This window comes from Chlamydomonas reinhardtii, chromosome 9 (genome assembly GCF_000002595.2).
Source record: "Chlamydomonas reinhardtii strain CC-503 cw92 mt+ chromosome 9, whole genome shotgun sequence".
Lineage (NCBI taxonomy): Eukaryota > Viridiplantae > Chlorophyta > Chlorophyceae > Chlamydomonadales > Chlamydomonadaceae > Chlamydomonas > Chlamydomonas reinhardtii.
The window spans coordinates 1,827,626-1,845,066 of record NC_057012.1 but is presented as its reverse complement, the minus strand read 5'-3'; the positions used below and the strand labels follow the sequence as shown (position 1 = coordinate 1,845,066).

Below are 17,441 nucleotides of genomic sequence, written 5' to 3'. Positions count from 1 at the left end.
CCCAACGGCACAGAGCAGTTCCATGGGGCGCACCGTGGCCATCGAGGGCATTGAGGGGATGAGTCGGGACGGGCGGGGGGGGGGGGCGGGGTAGGCTGCACTTCCAAGGTATGCCACGCCTGGCTGACATGCCTTTCCCTCCATCCGCCATACGCACTGCACCTATTTACATTTGAACACCACACCGACAAACACACTTATTGATAAGGGTTCCTTAGCATAACTGCAGTCAAGCCTCTGATACAATGCCTGTAAGTTCAGATGAGCAGAAGTGGAACTTGTATTTGGCAATTTACTATAACAATATATGCGTTGGGGTTTTGTCGCTGGCCCAAAACTTTTGCACCCATCGATCGGCCCGCAGACCTTCCTTTTATGCATCCGAGCGGAGCTGGACAACGTGGATACAATCAGCATACCGTCCACAACGCACTGGTGCCTGGACGTGAGTAGGGGAATCCGAACCCGCGCTGCTTGCGGCTGCTGAACGAGAGTCCTGGGGCAGGGCCCGTGCGTTGGATAATGGCACACCGAAGGTGTCTACCGGTACACCATTGAGCATATCTGCGTGACCTGGTTTACATGCAGGTGAAGGAGAGCGCGGGCTCAGAAGAGAAGAAGGGCGTGTACGTGACCTCCACAGGTGGGCGCATGCAAGGGACAGCGGTGAGCCACCCCATCTACCGTAGTACGACAGATTCACAGTGCGTTCGCCGTTCGGCTACCTGGCGTGCCCTCCAGCACCTCGTCTTATGCCATCTGATTCCGTGATGGGCATTCGGTGCAGCCTGCGGGGCTGCGGCCCGCCCTGCGGCGCCCGCCCCGCCTCCACTGCCTCCTGCCATTTGATAACGAAGAGCCCAGTACCGCAGCTGGTAGCGCCCAGCAGCTGACGCCCGGCATGCGCTGTTGCAGAGGAGCACGAGCTGAACGGCAGCAAGGGCACGGCGAACCTGGTGATGAAGTTCGCCAAGGGCAGCAAGAAGGAGTCCAGTGTGAATGTGCTGGAGATTAAGGGCGTCACGAGGCCGTACACAGGTGTGTGGGTGCGTGCGTTCGTGCATGCGCCCACGTGTGCAGGGTGTATATGTGGTTGTGGTTGTGCATGCGCGCGCGTGTGTAAGTTTGTTGATAACAGTAAATGTCGGCGGCGTGGCATCCACGGCTGATTAGCTTCAGGCAAGCCGCGCCCCGCCGTACAGCTGCGATGCAGAGCTGGCCTGTGAGTCTAAGACCGCATGCCCGTTCGTGCAGTCCTCATCAGCGGTCTCACCACCCCTGTAACGACGCGCCTGCTGTACCACTGTGCCAGGCAACAATTTCATTTCTTGATTAATCTTGACCCCCCCCCCCTTGCGCGGAGTTCGGGTTAGTTTGGGCTGGTATCTGCAACCCCTTGCCCCCCTACACCGTGCCCCTACACACTTCCATTTCGTTGTCCAACAAACACACACAATTGCGCTCAATTGCCGCAGCTGACGACGACGGTAAGTTTGTACCCATCATCGCCTTCGAGTGCCGTGGCCTGGAGCCCATCGCCTTCCACCCGGAGGTAGGCACTAGGCAGCTGGCTGCGAGCGAAGGACCCCGAGTGGCGTGCCGTGCGGCGTGGCAAGCTGCAGGCCTGGGAGCATGCAGGAGCACAGCGGCTGGCGGACCTCGGACCGCGAGCTTGTGTCGCCGTAAATTGCCGCACTTTGCCGCACGCTGCACTGCCCGTGCTGCACTGTTAGTTTAGCAGGGTTCATGTGCAGCGTCATGTAAGTCCTGTGAACGGTCATGTCGCACTCATCATGCTCGGCGACAGGGCGACTGGCACGTGGTGAGCAGCGGCGGCACCAAGTACGACAACGTGGATCTCAAGGAGAACGAGTGGAGCGACTACTGCGAGAAGGTGCGAGCAGTCGTGCATACGAACTGGGCGGGGGACAGGATGCTTAGCTCATGAGCATGTAGCCAGGTCCCAGAACTTGAATCCAGTCCATAAGAGTGCGGGATGGGATAGGGGATGGCCGTGGAGGGTGGGCTGACCCGTGGACGCCCTCAAGGTAGGAAGGGGGAATAGAGGGAGAAGAGGCGGTGGGCAAGAAAGAACTCAGTGTGCCACCGTCCTGACACGGACCCTCCGCGTCAATATTCACCCCTGCCACCCACGGAGGCCGCCTGACGCGCTTCTGCCGTTGTGTGCTGGCGCCCCATGCAGGCGGCGGCCAGTGTGGGCATCTACTCATTTGAGTCCAAGTTCGAGCTGCACAAGGGGTGATGATGAGGAGGCGCTGGTGATGGAGAGATATGCAGATCTGGGAGTGAGCGCGCCAGGGAATGGGAGGGAGGGAGTTAGGTGAAGGGAGGGAGGGAGGGGTGCTTGTGCTTGACAGCGGGACATGGCTGGATATATGGCGGGCCGTGCCTGTACAAACCGACCCCGGTTATGTTCGGGAGATGAGGTAGACGCTTGCGGCCTCAGACGGGAGACGTGGAAAATCACTTTCTTGTCACCAGGACACAGTGGTAAGGCAATCGACAATATGGTGTGCGTGGCTTGGGACACGGGTTTGTCTGGGTGCACACTGCACAGGTACTGTCGCGCCTGAAACACGAGCGTGCAGCCTGTTGTGGAAGGAGTGAAGGAGTGAGACTGAGGACGCAGCGGCACGAGCGTGCAGCCTGTTTTCGGGGCTCACAAGCGGGTACGTACGTGGGGAGTGGGTGTTGGCCTGAGGTGGAGTTGAGGGTGGTGGAGCTCTACTCAGCTTGGATGCTGGAGCAGCGTCGCGGCATGGGCTGGAGGGTGGAGACCCCTGGAGACTGAGGGTCTCTGGTCCTGGGCACGCCCACAGTTATCTGCCCTGCGGTGGAGGAATGCCGTTGGCGTTTGGACTTTGGAACTCAGGCGGGAACGGACAGGGTTTGGTGGCGGCTGTGGACTTGTGACGCACGCCGCCGCAGATGAGAGACTACGGTTGCGCCCCTGTAGGGGACCTGGGTGGTGTTGTGATGCAGCGGCGGTTGGCTCGGGATGGAGCGCCGTGTGATGTGCTGTACAGCGATTGCGCACATAGTGCACGTCTTGTAAGGCTCGTATTCCTGGCAACGCCTTGTCAAACTGCGCTGGGCAGAAGGGTAGGTGGCAGACAGCCGCCCAAACGCACTTGCAGCTGTGGCCTCGAGGAGTGGGAGACTGCACAAGTGGCAAGGGGAGCAGTGAAGCTGCACAGCGTGGTCCGTAATGACTTCAAAAGAGTACAACACTCGTCAAGTACCCCAGAATGTTACAAAAACACCTCTTGAGCGCTTGAGGGCGCGCGCTGCAGGTGTCCATGCTTGTTGGTGCTTCAGCTACCCCGACATCCGATGTGCGCGCTGTCCTCATGGCAGCCGCCTACCGCACTCCGTACAGTGCCGTTCAGTCTCATCACTACGATGCATGCATCTGCATTTGCGAACAGATGCAACGTACCCGACAACATACATTGACGGGCAGACCTGTTTGACGGGCGCGTGTTGCGAATCGTTGACACGCTCAAGATACCCGACGGGCCACCCCGCTATGCGGCTAGTGATCTAGAGGTCTAAGCGATGCAGTTTGCATCGTTACCAGTAATCAACTCCTCCAAGTGCAGCCTAGTAACACCAACCCGCCAACAACTTTCAGTCAAGTCTAATGCAGCAATGCGTGTATGAATCAACGAATCAACCCATGGCCAAATGCACCTAAGAAGAGGCGGTATCGCTCTCCGGGCTAGGATCAATTGGGTTCGTGCCACAACATCGAAACCCATTATCATTATCAGCACACGCGGCATTTCAAAACCCGAACGCCTAGATGCTCTAAATGGGAGAGTCAATGACTCATCTCCCGTCACAGGCATTAGTCCTTATGCCACCCGCAGATTGGGTGCACGGGCAGACGCGCCAATGCGCGCATTTAGGGCAAGTGTAGCACTACAGCATTATCAACGCGGAGAAAACTACGGTAGCCTCGATGTCTTCCCATCCATGTGCTCTCAAGACTAAACACACTTCACACGTATCCCAACCCATCCGCAATACATTCCCAACAAATAGTGCTGCAAAAACGCGCAGTGGCGCTGCCGACTGGTCATGTCCAGGCCGTGCCGCGTTGCGCAGCTGCCGCTAGAATACGTGCGTGTTGCATCCCCCTGCCGCCGCAGCTGCAAAGACATCAAACCTTATGCAAGCTTGCGGGCGTGGGGATCTTTTACCAAAGCTCCTGCCGGCCGTCATTCGCCAGCGGCAGCGAGATGCTGGCCATGAGCATCGCCACCATCGGCTCCTGACCGGAGCAGGCCGTGTGGCCGCTGCTGGCGGTGGCGGCGCTGGCGCCTCCGGGCGAGCCCGCCGCCGCCGCGCCGTCGTACGCGCCGTTCATGCTGACACGCGTGCTGTGCGGGTCAGCCTCGCTGGAGGCCTCGCTGTCGACCGTGGAGCGACGCCCAAAGGCAAAGTACCAGCCGTCACCGCCAGCCGCCGCTGCGGCGGCGTTGGCGCCGCCGCCGGTGCCGGCGGCGACGGCGGCGCTGGCGCCGGTGATGCCGCAGCCGGCGGTGATGGCGGCGAGTGCGGATGATCCGGTGGCTGCGAACAGGGCTGCGACCTTGCCAGACATGACCAGGGCGGCCACACCAATGACCGCCACGCCAGCCACGGCCGCGCCCGCGGCGATGCCGGCAATGGCCGTCGGCTTTATGGTGCCACTGCCGCTGCCGCTGCCGGCACTGCTGTCAGTGGTGGTGGAAGCGGCGGCGCCGCCGTCGGTCGTACCCGAAACGGTAGCGGTACGGCTGCCGCCAAAGCCGCCGCCGACGTTGGTGCCGGCGGAGCCGCCGCCAAAGCCGCCGCCCTCGGTGGTGCGGTGCGGCGGCGGCGGCATGAAGGTGACGATAACCTTGGGCGATTCAGGGCTGGGCGCGGCAGGGGGCTGAGTGGAGCTGCTGGTTGTAGCAGGGGTGCTGGGAGCGGGCTGCGGGACCGGTGCAGGGGCTGGTGCAGGGGCGGGAAGGCTGTGGCCAGTCTGAGCCAGCGAGGGCGGCGGCGCGCGGACGTCGGCTGCCAGTGGGCCGTCCGCCACGGAGAGGGGCGGGTACTGGGGCGGCGAGGAGGAATCCAAGTCCACCACAGGGAACGGCGGCATGGGCGGCGCACGTGCGCCGCCACTGGCACCGGGCACCCGACGCGGCGGACTGCGGGGCGAGGGCGGCGACGGCGCCAGGGGCGCAGGGGCCGGCGCAAGCGGTGCCGGCAGCGGCGGCGCAGGAGGCGGGGAGCGGGTGGCGCCATCGGCGACGGGCATGTTGTGCCGCGGCCGCGGCGGCCGCGGCTCAGGCGAGGGCGGCGGCGGGCTGGCGTCGCCGCAGGCGGCGGGGTTGCAGGTGACCACGACCTCAAAAACAGCGCACTCGGGCCGCTGCTCCAATCCCTCCTCCACCTCCACCGCCACGCCGCTGCTGCCCGCCACCTCCACGGGCGCCTCCTGTCCGAATGCCCAGCTCCAGGCCGATGGCGACGTCGACGCCAGTGACGCGGCACTGGCGGCGCAGGCGCGGTTTGCTGAGGCGGCGGTGCGCACGCTCAGCTGCAGGAAGAGCCCCATGCTGAAGGGCTGGCCGCCGTTGGCGCCGGCATTGCAGCCGAAGAGCGCGGGCAGGTCGACGTCCACGGCGGCGGCGGTGGCGGCGCAGGGCAGCGCGGCCTCCTGCGCAAAGTGCATCTCCGCGATGGGGCAGGAGCTGGGCTGGTCGGTGAAGGTGTAGGCGCGGAGGTTGGCGGTGCCGGGGTCGCGCACCGCAGCGGTGAGCTGGTGCACGCCCGCGTGGCCGTTGTTGTTATTGTTGCTGAGGAGGGCGCCGCGGCCGGAGGCTGCGGCTGCGGCCGGCGCGGCGGCGCCTGCAAAGAGCTGTCCAGGCAGCAGACTGATGTTGAAGCGCATGCGGGGGTTGCGGAAGACGCCCGAGTAGCTGGCGTTGCGCTGTGCCAGGTCGCGGGCTTGCGAGCTGTAGCTGGGCGCGGTCACGTTTGGCAGCATCGGGTCGTCAGCGGCCGTGAAGGCGGGCGCGGCGGCGCCCAGCGACGCCCAGCCAACCACCTCGCCGGTGGAGGCGGACAGCAGCTGCACGCTGTCGCCGCCGCTGTAGGAGACACACTGCGGGGCCGGCGAGCCATTGGAGGAGCTCAGCACCTGGCCGCGGCTGCGCGCAGCTGCTGCCAACTGCCGCGCCGCGCCCCCGCTGGCGAGGTTTCCAGAGTTGCTATCATCTGGTAACAAGCCATCGGTGCCTGCAGAAAGGCGCACAGAGCAGTCAGCAAATAAACTTTTGGGCCAGTAGTGGCCTGCTGTTGCCCTTCTTTAGAACAGCTGTTGCTTTTACTATTATACCTGTTGATTTCCCATCCGAGGACAGCTCCGCAGCGGCGAGAAGCACAAGTGACAGCGCGAAAAGACCGAGCGGCACAGCCGCGAAGAGTGGACGCGGCATCCCCTGGCTCTATTACGCTATGACCAGACGTTGCATAAAACGTCCTAGACCGAGTGCTGACTTGCAGAGATCAATAGGCCTCTCGCCGGGCGGTCGTCCGCGGCCTGGTCAACAACAACTACAGAAGACTTTGGTGAATATGGTGCATGGTACGCAATGCTTGGTATTTCAGTTGACACTTTGGCTGTGAGAAGAGGCAGGCGCCTGTTTTTGGAGGCCGGGCGGACCAGGGCCAGTTGCGACGGTTTATGTCCGAGCCATTGAAGTCCGCGAGCAGGCTGCCGCACCCTTCCAAAGTGGTATTGGATACCGCGTAGTACTCTTTATACAACGATTACCTGGGCTGGGCATGGACGTTGCTATGGCCAGGTAATGTCTCGTGGACGTTCGAGTTCGTCGCCCAGGGCTTCCCCATGCCCAAATACAATATCGTGCAGATGTGAGCTAGCGGCGCAAGGATTTCGAAATCTCGGTTTGGTGGCCAGTGGAAACGGCCTGTAAAACAGTTTCTCCAGAGGGCAGCCCACATGGGCAGCCCCTGTCGTGGCCCCTGTCACTTGCCTAGGGATGGACTGGCTTTATCCGCTTTCCTCTGAGACACAGGGGACTTCACTCAGTCCACTGCAGCGGCTGGTTCATTGTCCTCAGTTTTACAGTAGGGGCGTGTCAGCATTCCTTACCGTGAGCTACCTGACCCCATTCGGCTAAGTTTGGCTGTTGGGGAGCTATCCCTACCCGCCAGCCGTGCTCTACCCTGCTCCACACAACTACAACCCCCTGCTCCAACCTAATCCCGGCGAAGCCTCAATTGCACCCAGCCAAGCCTCCATTACATACGGACATACGGTAAAATTCACGTACAGTGACACGGAGACCGTTGGCAACGCGGGCAGCGGAATGCCTAGGCCTGTGCCCTCACCGACCCTCACAGCCAGGGCCTTGTACTCTGAAATTGCACCAGGCAACACGTACCCACACTAATGACAAGAAAGTCTGAGGCTGCAAGCGTCTACCTCATCTCCCGGACATAGCCGGGTTCGATTCGTACAGGCACGGCCCGTCACGCGTCCAATTGGCGATCAGTAAGCTTCACAAACACGTACCCGTACTCGTGAAATCCACAACCTAGGCAACATGTCAGCAATCCAACGCACACGTGATGATGACGATGATGATAATGATTCAGAAGTGCCCCTGTACGGGGACCCGCTGGGCAGCGGCGCTTGACGCAAATTCCCTGCCGCACAACCTGGCTGAGGAAATGCAAACGTGACAACAATACCCCACATGGGTCACGGCGCTTACTGCTACACGAGGCCAAGCAAAGCGACTGTCGGCGCCTCATTGGTGCGCCAGCAATCGCACATTGTGTGACAACAATTATCGGTTTCAACGCATTTGACGCTTGGCTTTCGCAGCCATCATCCACAAGCGCGATCGAGCTTTAATGAAGATAATTCAAGATAACTCAATCCCCCCCCCCGCAGTCTGAACCCCGGGCGCTAGCAATGCTCGAAAGCCGCCGCGCCACAACCTGCTTATCATCTCCTTTGCATGCGAAGCTGCTCCACGTATTGGTACACACAGGCCCATTGGCGCACGCATCGGCAACACACATGCTATACCTGCAACTGCACCCAGACATGCCCCAAGACGGGACCATCACCAAGCCTGCAACCATGACCCTGCAGCCCCCGCAGCAACAACCCGCTTATTCACAACAACAGCGCAACCCGCCACAACCCGGTGCAACCCGACGCCACCGTCACCATCGTACCACAATGTCACACCAGCTTCACACCAGCTTCACCCACAACGCTGCGTCGCCCTCCTGCCTACTCGTCCTCGCCCTCGAGGTGCTGCGACGCCACAGGAATGACCAGCGTGCCGCCTCCAACCGCGCCGCTCTCCGCCAGCGCCACCAGCGGCGCTGACGTGGTACTGCCACCGCCGCCGCGCCGCCGCCGCTCCGACGGCAGCAGGTCCTCCCCATCCTCCGTGTCGTCGTCGGTCGTGGCGGCGCCGTATGATTGGTATGCGCCCTGCTGCGCCACCGCCGCCTGCTGCGCCTGCTGGCGGCGCAGCATGGCCGCAGGCAGCGCCGGCTGCTGCGCGGCCGCCGCCCCGGCGCCCATGCCGCCCCAGACCTGCGAGTGTGAGTACGAGCTGCTCGCATGCGCCGCGCCCACGGTGCTCGGCGCGCCGCCGCCAGACGGCGCGCCGCCAGCGCTGCCGCTGCCGCCCGCGGTGCTGCTGGGCGACAGCTCCTGCTTGCTAGCCATGCGGGCCTCCTGCGTCCAGGACTTGTAGCCGGTCGCGGCGCGCGGCACCGCCGCGGCAGCGGCGGCGGCGCGGCGCGCCGCCGCCACCGACGGCGCCACCGCCGCGTCGTCGTCGGAGCTGCTGCTCTCGCCCGCCATCATGGCCAGTGGGTTGATGAAGGCGCTGGCGTTGTCGGGGACCAGCTCTGGGTTCTCGTACGCGCCGTACACGTCAGCGCCGGCGCCATGCGCCGCCGCCGCCGCAGCGGCAGCCGCGCCCGCCAGCACTGGCGCCGGCGGCGGCGCGCCGGCGGCGCCCGCGCCCCACGTGACGCTGTGGCCGGCAGCGCCTGACGGCGACTCGAGGCCCAGCTCCGCAGCCACTTGGGCCACGGAGCGGCCCGTCACCGCCGCCGCTGGCCGTGGCAGCGAGGGCGACTTGCGGCCGGCGGTCATGCCAGCCGGGCTGCCGGCGGCGGAGCCGCTGCCAGCCGCGCCGCCGGCCGACATCATCTTGGTGCTCATGCGCGCCAGTTGGTAGTTGTCCTCGTGCAGCTCGATCTCGGGCTGTGGATGCAGGTGGCTGATGGCGGCCGAGTCGCGGCCCGTGAAGGCGAGGCTGTACGACGCGGCAATGCTGTTCCTGCCGTACGGCGCATGGCCGTACGCCGCGCCGCCGGGCGACATAGGCTGGCCGTACCCCGCGCCGCCGGGCGACATAGGCAGTCCGTATGCTCCCCCGCCGGGCGACATAGGCTGGCCATATGCCCCGCCGCCGGGCGACATAGGCTGGCTGTGGCCGGGGCCGGCCGTGTCGCGCCGCTCGTACTTCGTGGAGAAACGGCGGGCCCCGGGGGTGCGGTATTCACCGCCCACCACGGATCCGCCGGATCCAATCATGTAGCTGGGCTGGATCTCGGATTGCATCCCGCCGCGACGCGCAACGCCCATGCCCATCATGGCGGCGCCGGTGGCGGAGGCGTAGATGCTGGTGCCGTACCCACCGCCCATGTAGCCGCCGCCGACGTAGCCGCCGCCGGGCGGCACAATCATGCTGCCGCCCATGCCACCCTGCAGCCGCGAGTGAAGTAAGGGAGTAGCGGTTAGCGCAACATACAGACTCACTGAGCGCATGACGCACAGGAGCAGGTGCGACATGATTGTCTCTCCTGCGTCCTGCTATGTGTTCCTATGCCCCGGCGCCCATCGCCCTTAACGCCCGCACCTGGTAGTATCCGCCGCCGCCACCCAGCGCTGTGAGGCTGCGACCGCCGACTGTGGAGCGGTGCGAGCGGCTGAAGAGTACGGAGCGGCCTGGGTGCGTGGGGGGCAAGCATGATGGGCAGGTGGGCGTGAATGATGCCTCGACGAGAAGGAGTCCGGAAGCGGCACGCCCGCTTTGAACGCCCATCTCCTCTACCTGCCTAAGGCCGCTGCCTCCGAACCAAAACCCCTACCTCCCCACCTTCGCCCCGCCTGCGCGTCTTTGTCTCACATGTGCACCAGCCCACTGCCGCGCCCACCGCCTCTGCCCCGTTCACTCCCCTCACACCACCCCACCCTCCCCGACCGCCTCCCCACCACCCAGCCCGCTCACCTCCCCCTCCCCGCTCACCTGCGAAAATGGAGTTCCTGCCAAGGCCCCCGAAGGCGGCGGTGGCGTTGCTCTTGCCGCTGAAGTCCAGTTCGTAGTCGTCCTCGGGGTCGAGGTCCTCGTCCTCCGTGTCCACCAGCTCGTCCTCGCCGCCCTCCATGCCACTGCTGTACTTGTGCTGCAGGGGTGGGTGGGAGGAGAAGGGTGGGGCAGGAGAGGGGAGAGTGGGGCAGGAGAGGGGAAGGGAGGGAGGTGGGTGCGGTCGTGAGGTCGGATGTGGGTGGCCCCGCTGGTGCACACAGGTGCAGGCGCTGGGCCCCTGCCGTGAGCCATCGTGCCACCCGCTAGAACCCTGCTTGGCACGCACGCTACGACACAGCCCAAAAGAACCCTCCCTCCACTCAGCGCGAACACACGAGAAGAATTTAAGACGATCGCGCGTAGCGTTACCCTTGAAAGCACAAGCATATAGTGTCAAATCCCTTTTTGTCCTCGTGTCTCACTCAGTATTACACACCTGCAGCTTGCGACGCATGGCCTCATCGCGCTGCCGCTTCCGCATATACAGCACCCCGCCCAGGATGGCCAGCACCAGCACGGTCGTGCCCACGCTGACGCCAACGATGACAGGCATTAGCGAGCTGCTGCTGCCGCCGCCGCCGCTCTGGGCCGCCAGCTCTTCGGCGGACAGCGTGGGGCGCTCGCAGGTGGAGGGCGTGCACTGCGCGGTGACTGTGATGTAGGAGCAGCCGGGGCTGATGGCCTTGCGGCGGCTGCCGGCGTAGTATTTGCCGTCCGGGGGCAGGCAGGTCTGGGGTGGGGCAATGGTGTTGGCAGAGAGAAGAAGGTCAGGGAAGGCGCGAAGGCACGGTGTGATGGCACGTGTGCTGAGAGCGTTAGGTCGGGCTCCCTCTCGCGCCGCCGGCAGGCAGTTCCCCTTGCAACAGCCCGCTGGTGCTCCCCGCGGCCACGCCTCCCTCCCGCACGCCCATGCCCAAGGCTCAAGCGCTGTACTCACGTCAAAGCTCAGGTCCACCTCCAGCTGTAGGTAGAACGTCGCCTCGTAGTCCTCCGGAGTGGCATAGCTGCAGTTGAAGATGTTGGGTGGAATAGCGAAGTCCAGCGTGGCTCGCCGCCGCGTGCAGTCGGCCGTCCGCGGGAAGTGGTACCTGCAAGCGCGTTAAGATTGAGTGTTTGGACGGTTTTGGATGATGTCAGGCAGGCAAGTGCGCTGTGCGATGCAGGACGCATAAACAGCAAGCTGTGAAGTTTAAGCCCATCAGCTTTCCAGCAAGACATCTTCTGTGCCTCTCTCTTTGAATATCCATTATGTACCGGTGTTCCCGGACATACGCACGCCGACATGTCGCATTATTCATGCTGCCCGGACCTCACTCACATCAGCTGCCGTGTGACAGGGCAAGCATCCGGCTTGTCCGTCACGATGCATGCGCGCACATTTGATGCGTCCACCTGAGTGCTGCTAGAGTCTGCCAAATACATGCCAGAGACGTGGGCCGTCAGGTCCACCTGCAGGACTACCGAGCCGTTCAGGAATGCACCACCCTGCTGGATTGTGGCCCAGCCCAGGGTCGAGTTGTCCTCGGCCAAAAGAGGTGCCGCATCGTCCGCGTTCAGCGCCGCGCAAGGGCTCTGGTCCACCAGAAGTGGCACAATACTAGTGGCACCTGAGAGGCATACACAGGATGGCGACGGCAGACTACTGAGCCACTTTGCAAGGAGTGCGCCATTCGGTCCCCATTGAGCTCGTTGACACACGTCGCTCCGGAGCGCAGCCTACCTGTCGCCTGCGTTAGCTTGCGGCCAAGCTGAGTGCTCGAAATTCTCCATACCGACTCCAGGCCGGCGGAGGCACCGCAACCCTGGCTGACGACGAGCAGCCCGAGCAGCCAGAGGCAGGCTGCGTGGGACTGCATGTCTACCAACTCTAGGTTAATTTGTCAAGCGTTTTGCGAAGTGGCACCAGGTTCCACGCTCTTGAAGCTTGAGTCGATTTGTGCCAGCCCACAGTCCTCAGGCTGCTAAAGCGTCATTTCTGCTTGCAGTGAAGTAGTTCAAGAGGATGTAGGTGGCTAGACTGTTACACATAAGGCCGAGCGTGCACATTCGCCGATTAGGAGGTGCCGCAAATCCGCTTCGAGCGGCCCACCATTGCGCCGCACGCCGCACGCCGCAGCCGGATGTTTTTGACCTCCGAACGAACCCTCCCCTCCCCAAGATCCTCCCAATCACTCCCCCCCCTCCCCCCCGTTCTTTGTCTCAGGGACCCCTTGTCGCGCGCGCAGCAGGACCTGGCATGGCGGCTACAGGCCTCAGCGCCACGCCGCGCTGCAATGCATACGGGCGCAGAGGCGCATTCCGAGTATTGTGCGTCCGTACCCCCGCCGCAATCCCCAACCCTGCATACCGTACAAGGGAACAGGCCAAGGACAAGGGCAGAAGGCACTCAGTATCTCCCAACACCCCTCAATTGGAGCAATCGAGCTGCCTGCGCACACTGCCCCGCGCGCATCAGGAACTGGTTAGCACGGGAGGGTGGTGCCTGCTAGTGCTACGTGCTGTGATGTAGGGAATGGCACCAGGGGAGAATACCTCCAAGGCTCCCCTGAATGGCACACACAAGCGCAAGGCATTCTCAAAGCATTACACTTTTCTCCAGACAGGGCGCAGGGCGCTTGCGTGCAACTTGCAGCGCCAACTCCAGCTCACGCCTCACGGCATACACGCGTGGTCCTTGGTGCAGTGACGGGCAGCAGCTACTAATACCTCTGCGAAATCGCGGCATACAGACATGCTCTCTCATCAATCCAGGCCACTGTAGGAGTGTGGGACTGAAGGTATGGCTAGACCGGGACCTAAGTATCACCAAATTAGGTGCACACCTTGGTGCACAACTGCGCCTGGGCCGGTATCTACGTTCACCTCACGAAGCCGTCGCTCTAACGGGCGCAACGGCCTCACTCCAGGCACACAGATCCAAGTCTCACGAATAGCACTTCAAAGTCCTCGCAACAAGCTTAGAAGCAACAAGCCAGCGCGCGCATGTGCACTTGCAATGACTGATCGCCACGTCGGTCTGGTCAGTCGGCTATATGGCGCGCGTGCCGCGTCACATGCGGCTAGAGGGCACACAACAACAAGCCCAGGCACACGAATCACCTCTAGACACACATGCACACACACATAAGCATACAAATTTCGCGGCTCTCTACTAAATGCTGCAATTGCTGCCTGTCACATTCCTGTCATGCACCATGCGGCTGATGACTAGTATGCCGTTTATTGGAACCATATCCGACTTTCACTCATTTGTCTGCAAATAACCAATTGTCACATGGCCCTTGCAGGACCGGCACCAGCTACCGTAACACCCATGCTTCATCCGTACATGGGGCATCAGCATGCGTTACAGCACGGGCTCAATCCCTGACACTGTCATACTGCCGTGCCTAGGGCAGCTGCACAGTGCCTAGCGCCTGGTACCTGGCGCCTAGGGCAGCTGGCTGGCGCCGGTGGCGAACGGGTTGGCATCAGTGCTGGGGTTGAGCTGCGACAGGGTGTGGTTCACGTGCGCATGGCACGCCTCGTCGGCACGCACCGCCAGAATCAGGTCTGCGGGATGTGTGTACAGGGTACAGGGAGAGGGCGGCTGGTAAGAGCGAGGGATGCCAGTTGGGCGCCATGTGAAGGTCAGGCAGGGCGAGAAGCATGCCCCGCAGCCGGCGAGAGGGCAACGCAGACAGGCGCCCATACGCCCCACGCCCTCGCCGACACACACGCACATGACATTTCCCCTTGTGCTTTCCCAACACACGCACACAAGCACCCCTCATTTTCCCCAGCATCCACTCCCACAGTCCGTTGCCCACGCCTCCCCCAGCCCCCCCCCCACCAGCACCGCAACACCCACCGCGCATGTTGGCACCGGGCTTGAGGCCCCAGTACTGCACGGCCACCGGGGGGGCGGGCGTGTCCTTCCACAGCCGGCCCGCGTCAATCTCCACGAGAGCGTGTGTGTATGTCTTGACAGCCTCCTCCTCCAGGAAACCCACGAACTGAGAGAGGTGGGGCACACATAGGGGAGGCAGGAGGCAGGGCATGTCGGACAGGAGAAGTGGGGCAGGATGAGGGAGTGGCCGAGAGTGCCAATCAGGGCTCTGGCAGGCCTCGGGCAGGAGTCGGGCGGGACACGTGCAGCACAGAGTCGCCAAACTGAGGCTTGTAAGTGTTGACTCACGGCGTGGCAGGTGCGCGGCGACAGCAGGTAGGCGATGAAGTAGGCGTTGAAGAACACCCCCTGTGGAAGGGGAGGGGGTGGGTGCTTGTGTGGTGAGGGAAAACAGAAACGTGTGATGAGTGCGCATGTCAAGGATTAAGGCAGGAATGTGCATGTCCCGTGTGTGATGGTATGTGCGAGGGGGTGGGGTCGACAAGCACAACAGAGGGGTAGCCGGCGGCCCTGGCCGGGAGATGGGAAGCAGCGAAATGACGCCCACACCGTAACACACCCACGCCCACCAGCCCAACCGCTCCCCACCAAGCACTGCATCACCCCCGCCATGCCCCCAATCTACATCAACACATATCCCCACCTGCGCCAGAATGACCATGGCCCTGAAGGCGGGTCCGGGCTGCCGCAGCTGCAGGAAGGTGATGAGGTGCATGCGCTCGTTCTCGGCCTCCTCCAGCAGCGTGTGGATCCAGCCTGGGGGTGCATGGAAGGGGTTGCAGGGAAAGGGTCACAGCGGCTGTGAGAGGCTGAGGATGGGTCCGCGTGAGCGGGAGTTCGAGGCCACACGGCGGGATGGGGCGGCGGGATGGGGTGCTGGTGCCAGCACCGCCTGCGCACCCTCCCCGAGGAAAAAGACTTGTCTCCGCGTCCCCAAGTGAACGTGCTACGGTTAGGGCCTCTCGACATCCAAGGCAACGACCTAGCCCAGTAACCCCCTCTTTCCCCCTCCATTCCTGCTGCCCCTGCGACACGGCGCAGCCGAGCTCACCCCGGTCGCGGCTCATGGACCTGAGGCTCTTGAGGTGGCGCAGCATGCCCGCCACCATGCCCGGGCAGCCCGCCACCGTCTCCAGGAAGATCATGCGCCGCAGCCACTGGGCCTCGGTCATGGAGCCGGTGGGCGTGTAGCCTGGGAGGTGGGGATCGCATTCACGATTACCGTAATTAAGGAGAAGCGAGCTTGTAGCCTAGGAGGTGGGGAATAGGTTCAGAAGCAGCGGGTCGGGCGCGGTATGCGGGGTTGGGTAGGGGCGGGTAATCATGCGATCCACGTGCGGAACGTTCAAGTCGCGCCTTGTGCGGGTGAACCCCTTCCCTTATGCGCTTGAAGGCAGGGTCCAGCACCCCAGATGGGTCTAAGGCTGGATGCTGGTCTGCCTCCCGCTCACCTGTGGCCTTGTCGAACAGGTAGCGGAAGACCTGGATGGTGCGCAGGCCCACGTGCTGGTGCAGCTGCGGGGGCGAGGAGCCGGAAGTTGGGGCGTTGTTGTTCACCGGGACTGAACCTGAAGAGAGGCACGAACGAGGCATATGAGCCCCAACCCTCCTGCCCGCCTACAGCGCGCCATGACACCACACTCTGACACCACACCGTGGCATGACCCACCTTCTGCGGGGTGACGTGTGTGGGCCGCACGCTCTCCACGTACTCGTCGCTGTAGGCCGGGTGCGCCATATACGACTCCGCCAGAGCCGCGTCGCCAGAGGCACCGGCGGCCGCGGAGGCGCTGTCGGCGGCCATGCGGGCTGGGTTGATGCCGGGGTGGGGCGCCACGGCGCCGGCGGCGAAGGAGCCGGCGCCGGGCTTGAGGTCCAGGCGGGTGGGCGGCGCATGCGTGGCAGCGGGCTTGTGGCCGGGGGAGCTGGCAGCAGGCGTGCTCACGGCGCCCTGTGACGTGGTCAATGTGGCGTGGCCGTCGCCAGGTCAATTGCGAAGACTTCAAGCGTCAGGCACGCGGCGGCCACCGCAAGTAGTAACTAGGGGCCCTTGCTCCCACCACCGCTACTGCTACCACTGCTACCACTGTTACCACTGCCCCCTCTGCCACCATCCCCGCCGGTCCGCCGCCCGCCCATGCGAAACATGGGGGTGGGAGATGTTGAGTTGTTGAGGAGTCGAAAGCGGTCGTGGACCGGTGTGCGAGTGTCGGGCAGTCGTGCAACGTCATGCGCCTATCGGTGCAATCACCTCGCTCACGTCACCGCGACCCGACCCGCTATTCCGAAAGAACGCAACACGTTAGAACCAGGGCGGTGTAGAAGTGAAAGAACCACGCGAAGGCTCACCGTGGCGAATCCCCGGACAGCCTGGAAGCCAGCACCACCGTGCTGGGGCGGAACCGAAGCTATGGAGCCCAGAAGACGAGAAGCGCTGGCCAGGGCTCCCAATTGCGGGACGAGGTGTGGCCCAAGGCCCGGAAGCATAGGTGCGGTCTGAAGCATCGCGATATCGAACGGTGACGTAACGTTGAGTTCTTGGGTAAGTGAGTGCGAGAGAGGATTTACGCCGTTATAGTAAAGGAACAGTAATATACGTTTCGAAGTTCCAGTGTAGACGATTCGAGCAGGCGCTCACATGTTGCATGCACCGGAAGGCACTTTCCGTCACCATCGTCAGACGTGTTCGTGATGCACTGGTGTCGACCGCCGCCGCAACGTTGTAATCTACAGCGTCATACTTCTAGCTATGGATATCAACTTCAAGCACAGAAGCACGGTGGGCCAACCGCTCGCACGGCGCATCGGGTTGCACGTCGAGGCCGAGCCCCTGGATGCCGAGCGGCCGCCTGGGAGGCTTGATGACCGAACTGCTCAATTGCTGCGTGTGCGGGGACGTCGCGGGGATCAAAGCGCAGAGGGCATAGAGCACTCAACCGGCCTTACTTACTCAGCCATGTCTTGAGCCTTGCGCTGAGGCATGCGATCCGCCTTCCGCTGATGGCCTATGTACCTAGGTCGCTGTCATCTCGACGACACCGCAGCTCTGGTGGCTCATTAATTGGGCGCGTTCTTTCCGTGCTAAGAACCCCTCCCCTGCCCCACAGTTGCATCTTGCA

The 17,441-nt window shown here is 63.0% G+C and overlaps 4 protein-coding genes across 4 annotated transcripts; 1 reads left to right on the top strand and 3 right to left on the bottom strand.

Moving 5' to 3' along the window:
* The first annotated feature begins 168 nt into the window (after positions 1-168).
* On the top strand, positions 169-3,088 carry CHLRE_09g395800v5 (uncharacterized protein). Its single transcript, XM_043065775.1, has 7 exons — positions 169-251; positions 365-445; positions 589-643; positions 916-1,038; positions 1,476-1,552; positions 1,808-1,894; positions 2,204-3,088. Exons 1-7 carry the CDS (start codon positions 246-248, stop codon positions 2,261-2,263), a joined length of 489 nt encoding a protein of 162 aa, XP_042920906.1. The 5' UTR covers positions 169-245; the 3' UTR covers positions 2,264-3,088.
* Positions 3,089-3,260: 172 nt separating this feature from the next.
* Positions 3,261-6,958, bottom strand: CHLRE_09g395850v5 (uncharacterized protein). Its single transcript, XM_043065778.1, has 2 exons — positions 6,398-6,958; positions 3,261-6,297 (listed from the first exon to the last, which is right to left on the bottom strand). Exons 1-2 carry the CDS (start codon positions 6,495-6,497, stop codon positions 4,223-4,225), a joined length of 2,175 nt encoding a protein of 724 aa, XP_042920905.1. The 5' UTR covers positions 6,498-6,958; the 3' UTR covers positions 3,261-4,222.
* Positions 6,959-7,135: 177 nt separating this feature from the next.
* Positions 7,136-12,458, bottom strand: CHLRE_09g395900v5 (uncharacterized protein). Its single transcript, XM_001694552.2, has 7 exons — positions 12,154-12,458; positions 11,752-12,040; positions 11,371-11,521; positions 10,870-11,163; positions 10,374-10,530; positions 9,984-10,072; positions 7,136-9,829 (listed from the first exon to the last, which is right to left on the bottom strand). Exons 1-7 carry the CDS (start codon positions 12,287-12,289, stop codon positions 8,333-8,335), a joined length of 2,613 nt encoding a protein of 870 aa, XP_001694604.2. The 5' UTR covers positions 12,290-12,458; the 3' UTR covers positions 7,136-8,332.
* Positions 12,459-13,004: 546 nt separating this feature from the next.
* On the bottom strand, positions 13,005-16,919 carry CHLRE_09g395950v5 (uncharacterized protein). The gene is made up of 8 exons (XM_001694553.2): positions 16,672-16,919; positions 15,992-16,273; positions 15,774-15,837; positions 15,374-15,514; positions 14,966-15,078; positions 14,611-14,670; positions 14,284-14,428; positions 13,005-13,985 (listed from the first exon to the last, which is right to left on the bottom strand). The coding sequence occupies exons 1-8, from the start codon at positions 16,825-16,827 to the stop codon at positions 13,864-13,866; spliced, it is 1,083 nt and encodes a 360-aa protein (XP_001694605.1). The 5' UTR covers positions 16,828-16,919; the 3' UTR covers positions 13,005-13,863.
* Positions 16,920-17,441: the final 522 nt, after the last annotated feature.

What these genes read in the sequence shown, in the direction of transcription:
- CHLRE_09g395800v5 (XM_043065775.1), top strand. An exon ending in CGTCACGAGGCCGTACACAG is followed by an intron (nt 1,039 to 1,475) that starts GTGTGTGGGTGC and finishes CAATTGCCGCAG; the next exon opens with CTGACGACGACGGTAAGTTT. An exon ending in GGAGCGACTACTGCGAGAAG is followed by an intron (nt 1,895 to 2,203) that starts GTGCGAGCAGTC and finishes CGCCCCATGCAG; the next exon opens with GCGGCGGCCAGTGTGGGCAT.
- CHLRE_09g395850v5 (XM_043065778.1), bottom strand. Translation starts at nt 6,497, where the DNA reads ATGCCGCGTCCACTCTTCGCGGCTGTGCCGCTCGGTCTTTTCGCGCTG. An exon ending in CTCGGATGGGAAATCAACAG is followed by an intron (nt 6,298 to 6,397) that starts GTATAATAGTAA and finishes GCCTTTCTGCAG; the next exon opens with GCACCGATGGCTTGTTACCA.
- CHLRE_09g395900v5 (XM_001694552.2), bottom strand. Translation starts at nt 12,289, where the DNA reads ATGCAGTCCCACGCAGCCTGCCTCTGGCTGCTCGGGCTGCTCGTCGTC. An exon ending in CAAGCTAACGCAGGCGACAG is followed by an intron (nt 12,041 to 12,153) that starts GTAGGCTGCGCT and finishes TATGCCTCTCAG; the next exon opens with GTGCCACTAGTATTGTGCCA. An exon ending in CCATGCGTCGCAAGCTGCAG is followed by an intron (nt 10,531 to 10,869) that starts GTGTGTAATACT and finishes CCACCCCTGCAG; the next exon opens with CACAAGTACAGCAGTGGCAT.
- CHLRE_09g395950v5 (XM_001694553.2), bottom strand. Translation starts at nt 16,827, where the DNA reads ATGCTTCAGACCGCACCTATGCTTCCGGGCCTTGGGCCACACCTCGTC. An exon ending in CTGTCCGGGGATTCGCCACG is followed by an intron (nt 16,274 to 16,671) that starts GTGAGCCTTCGC and finishes ACCACGTCACAG; the next exon opens with GGCGCCGTGAGCACGCCTGC. An exon ending in GCCCGGTGCCAACATGCGCG is followed by an intron (nt 13,986 to 14,283) that starts GTGGGTGTTGCG and finishes CACATCCCGCAG; the next exon opens with ACCTGATTCTGGCGGTGCGT.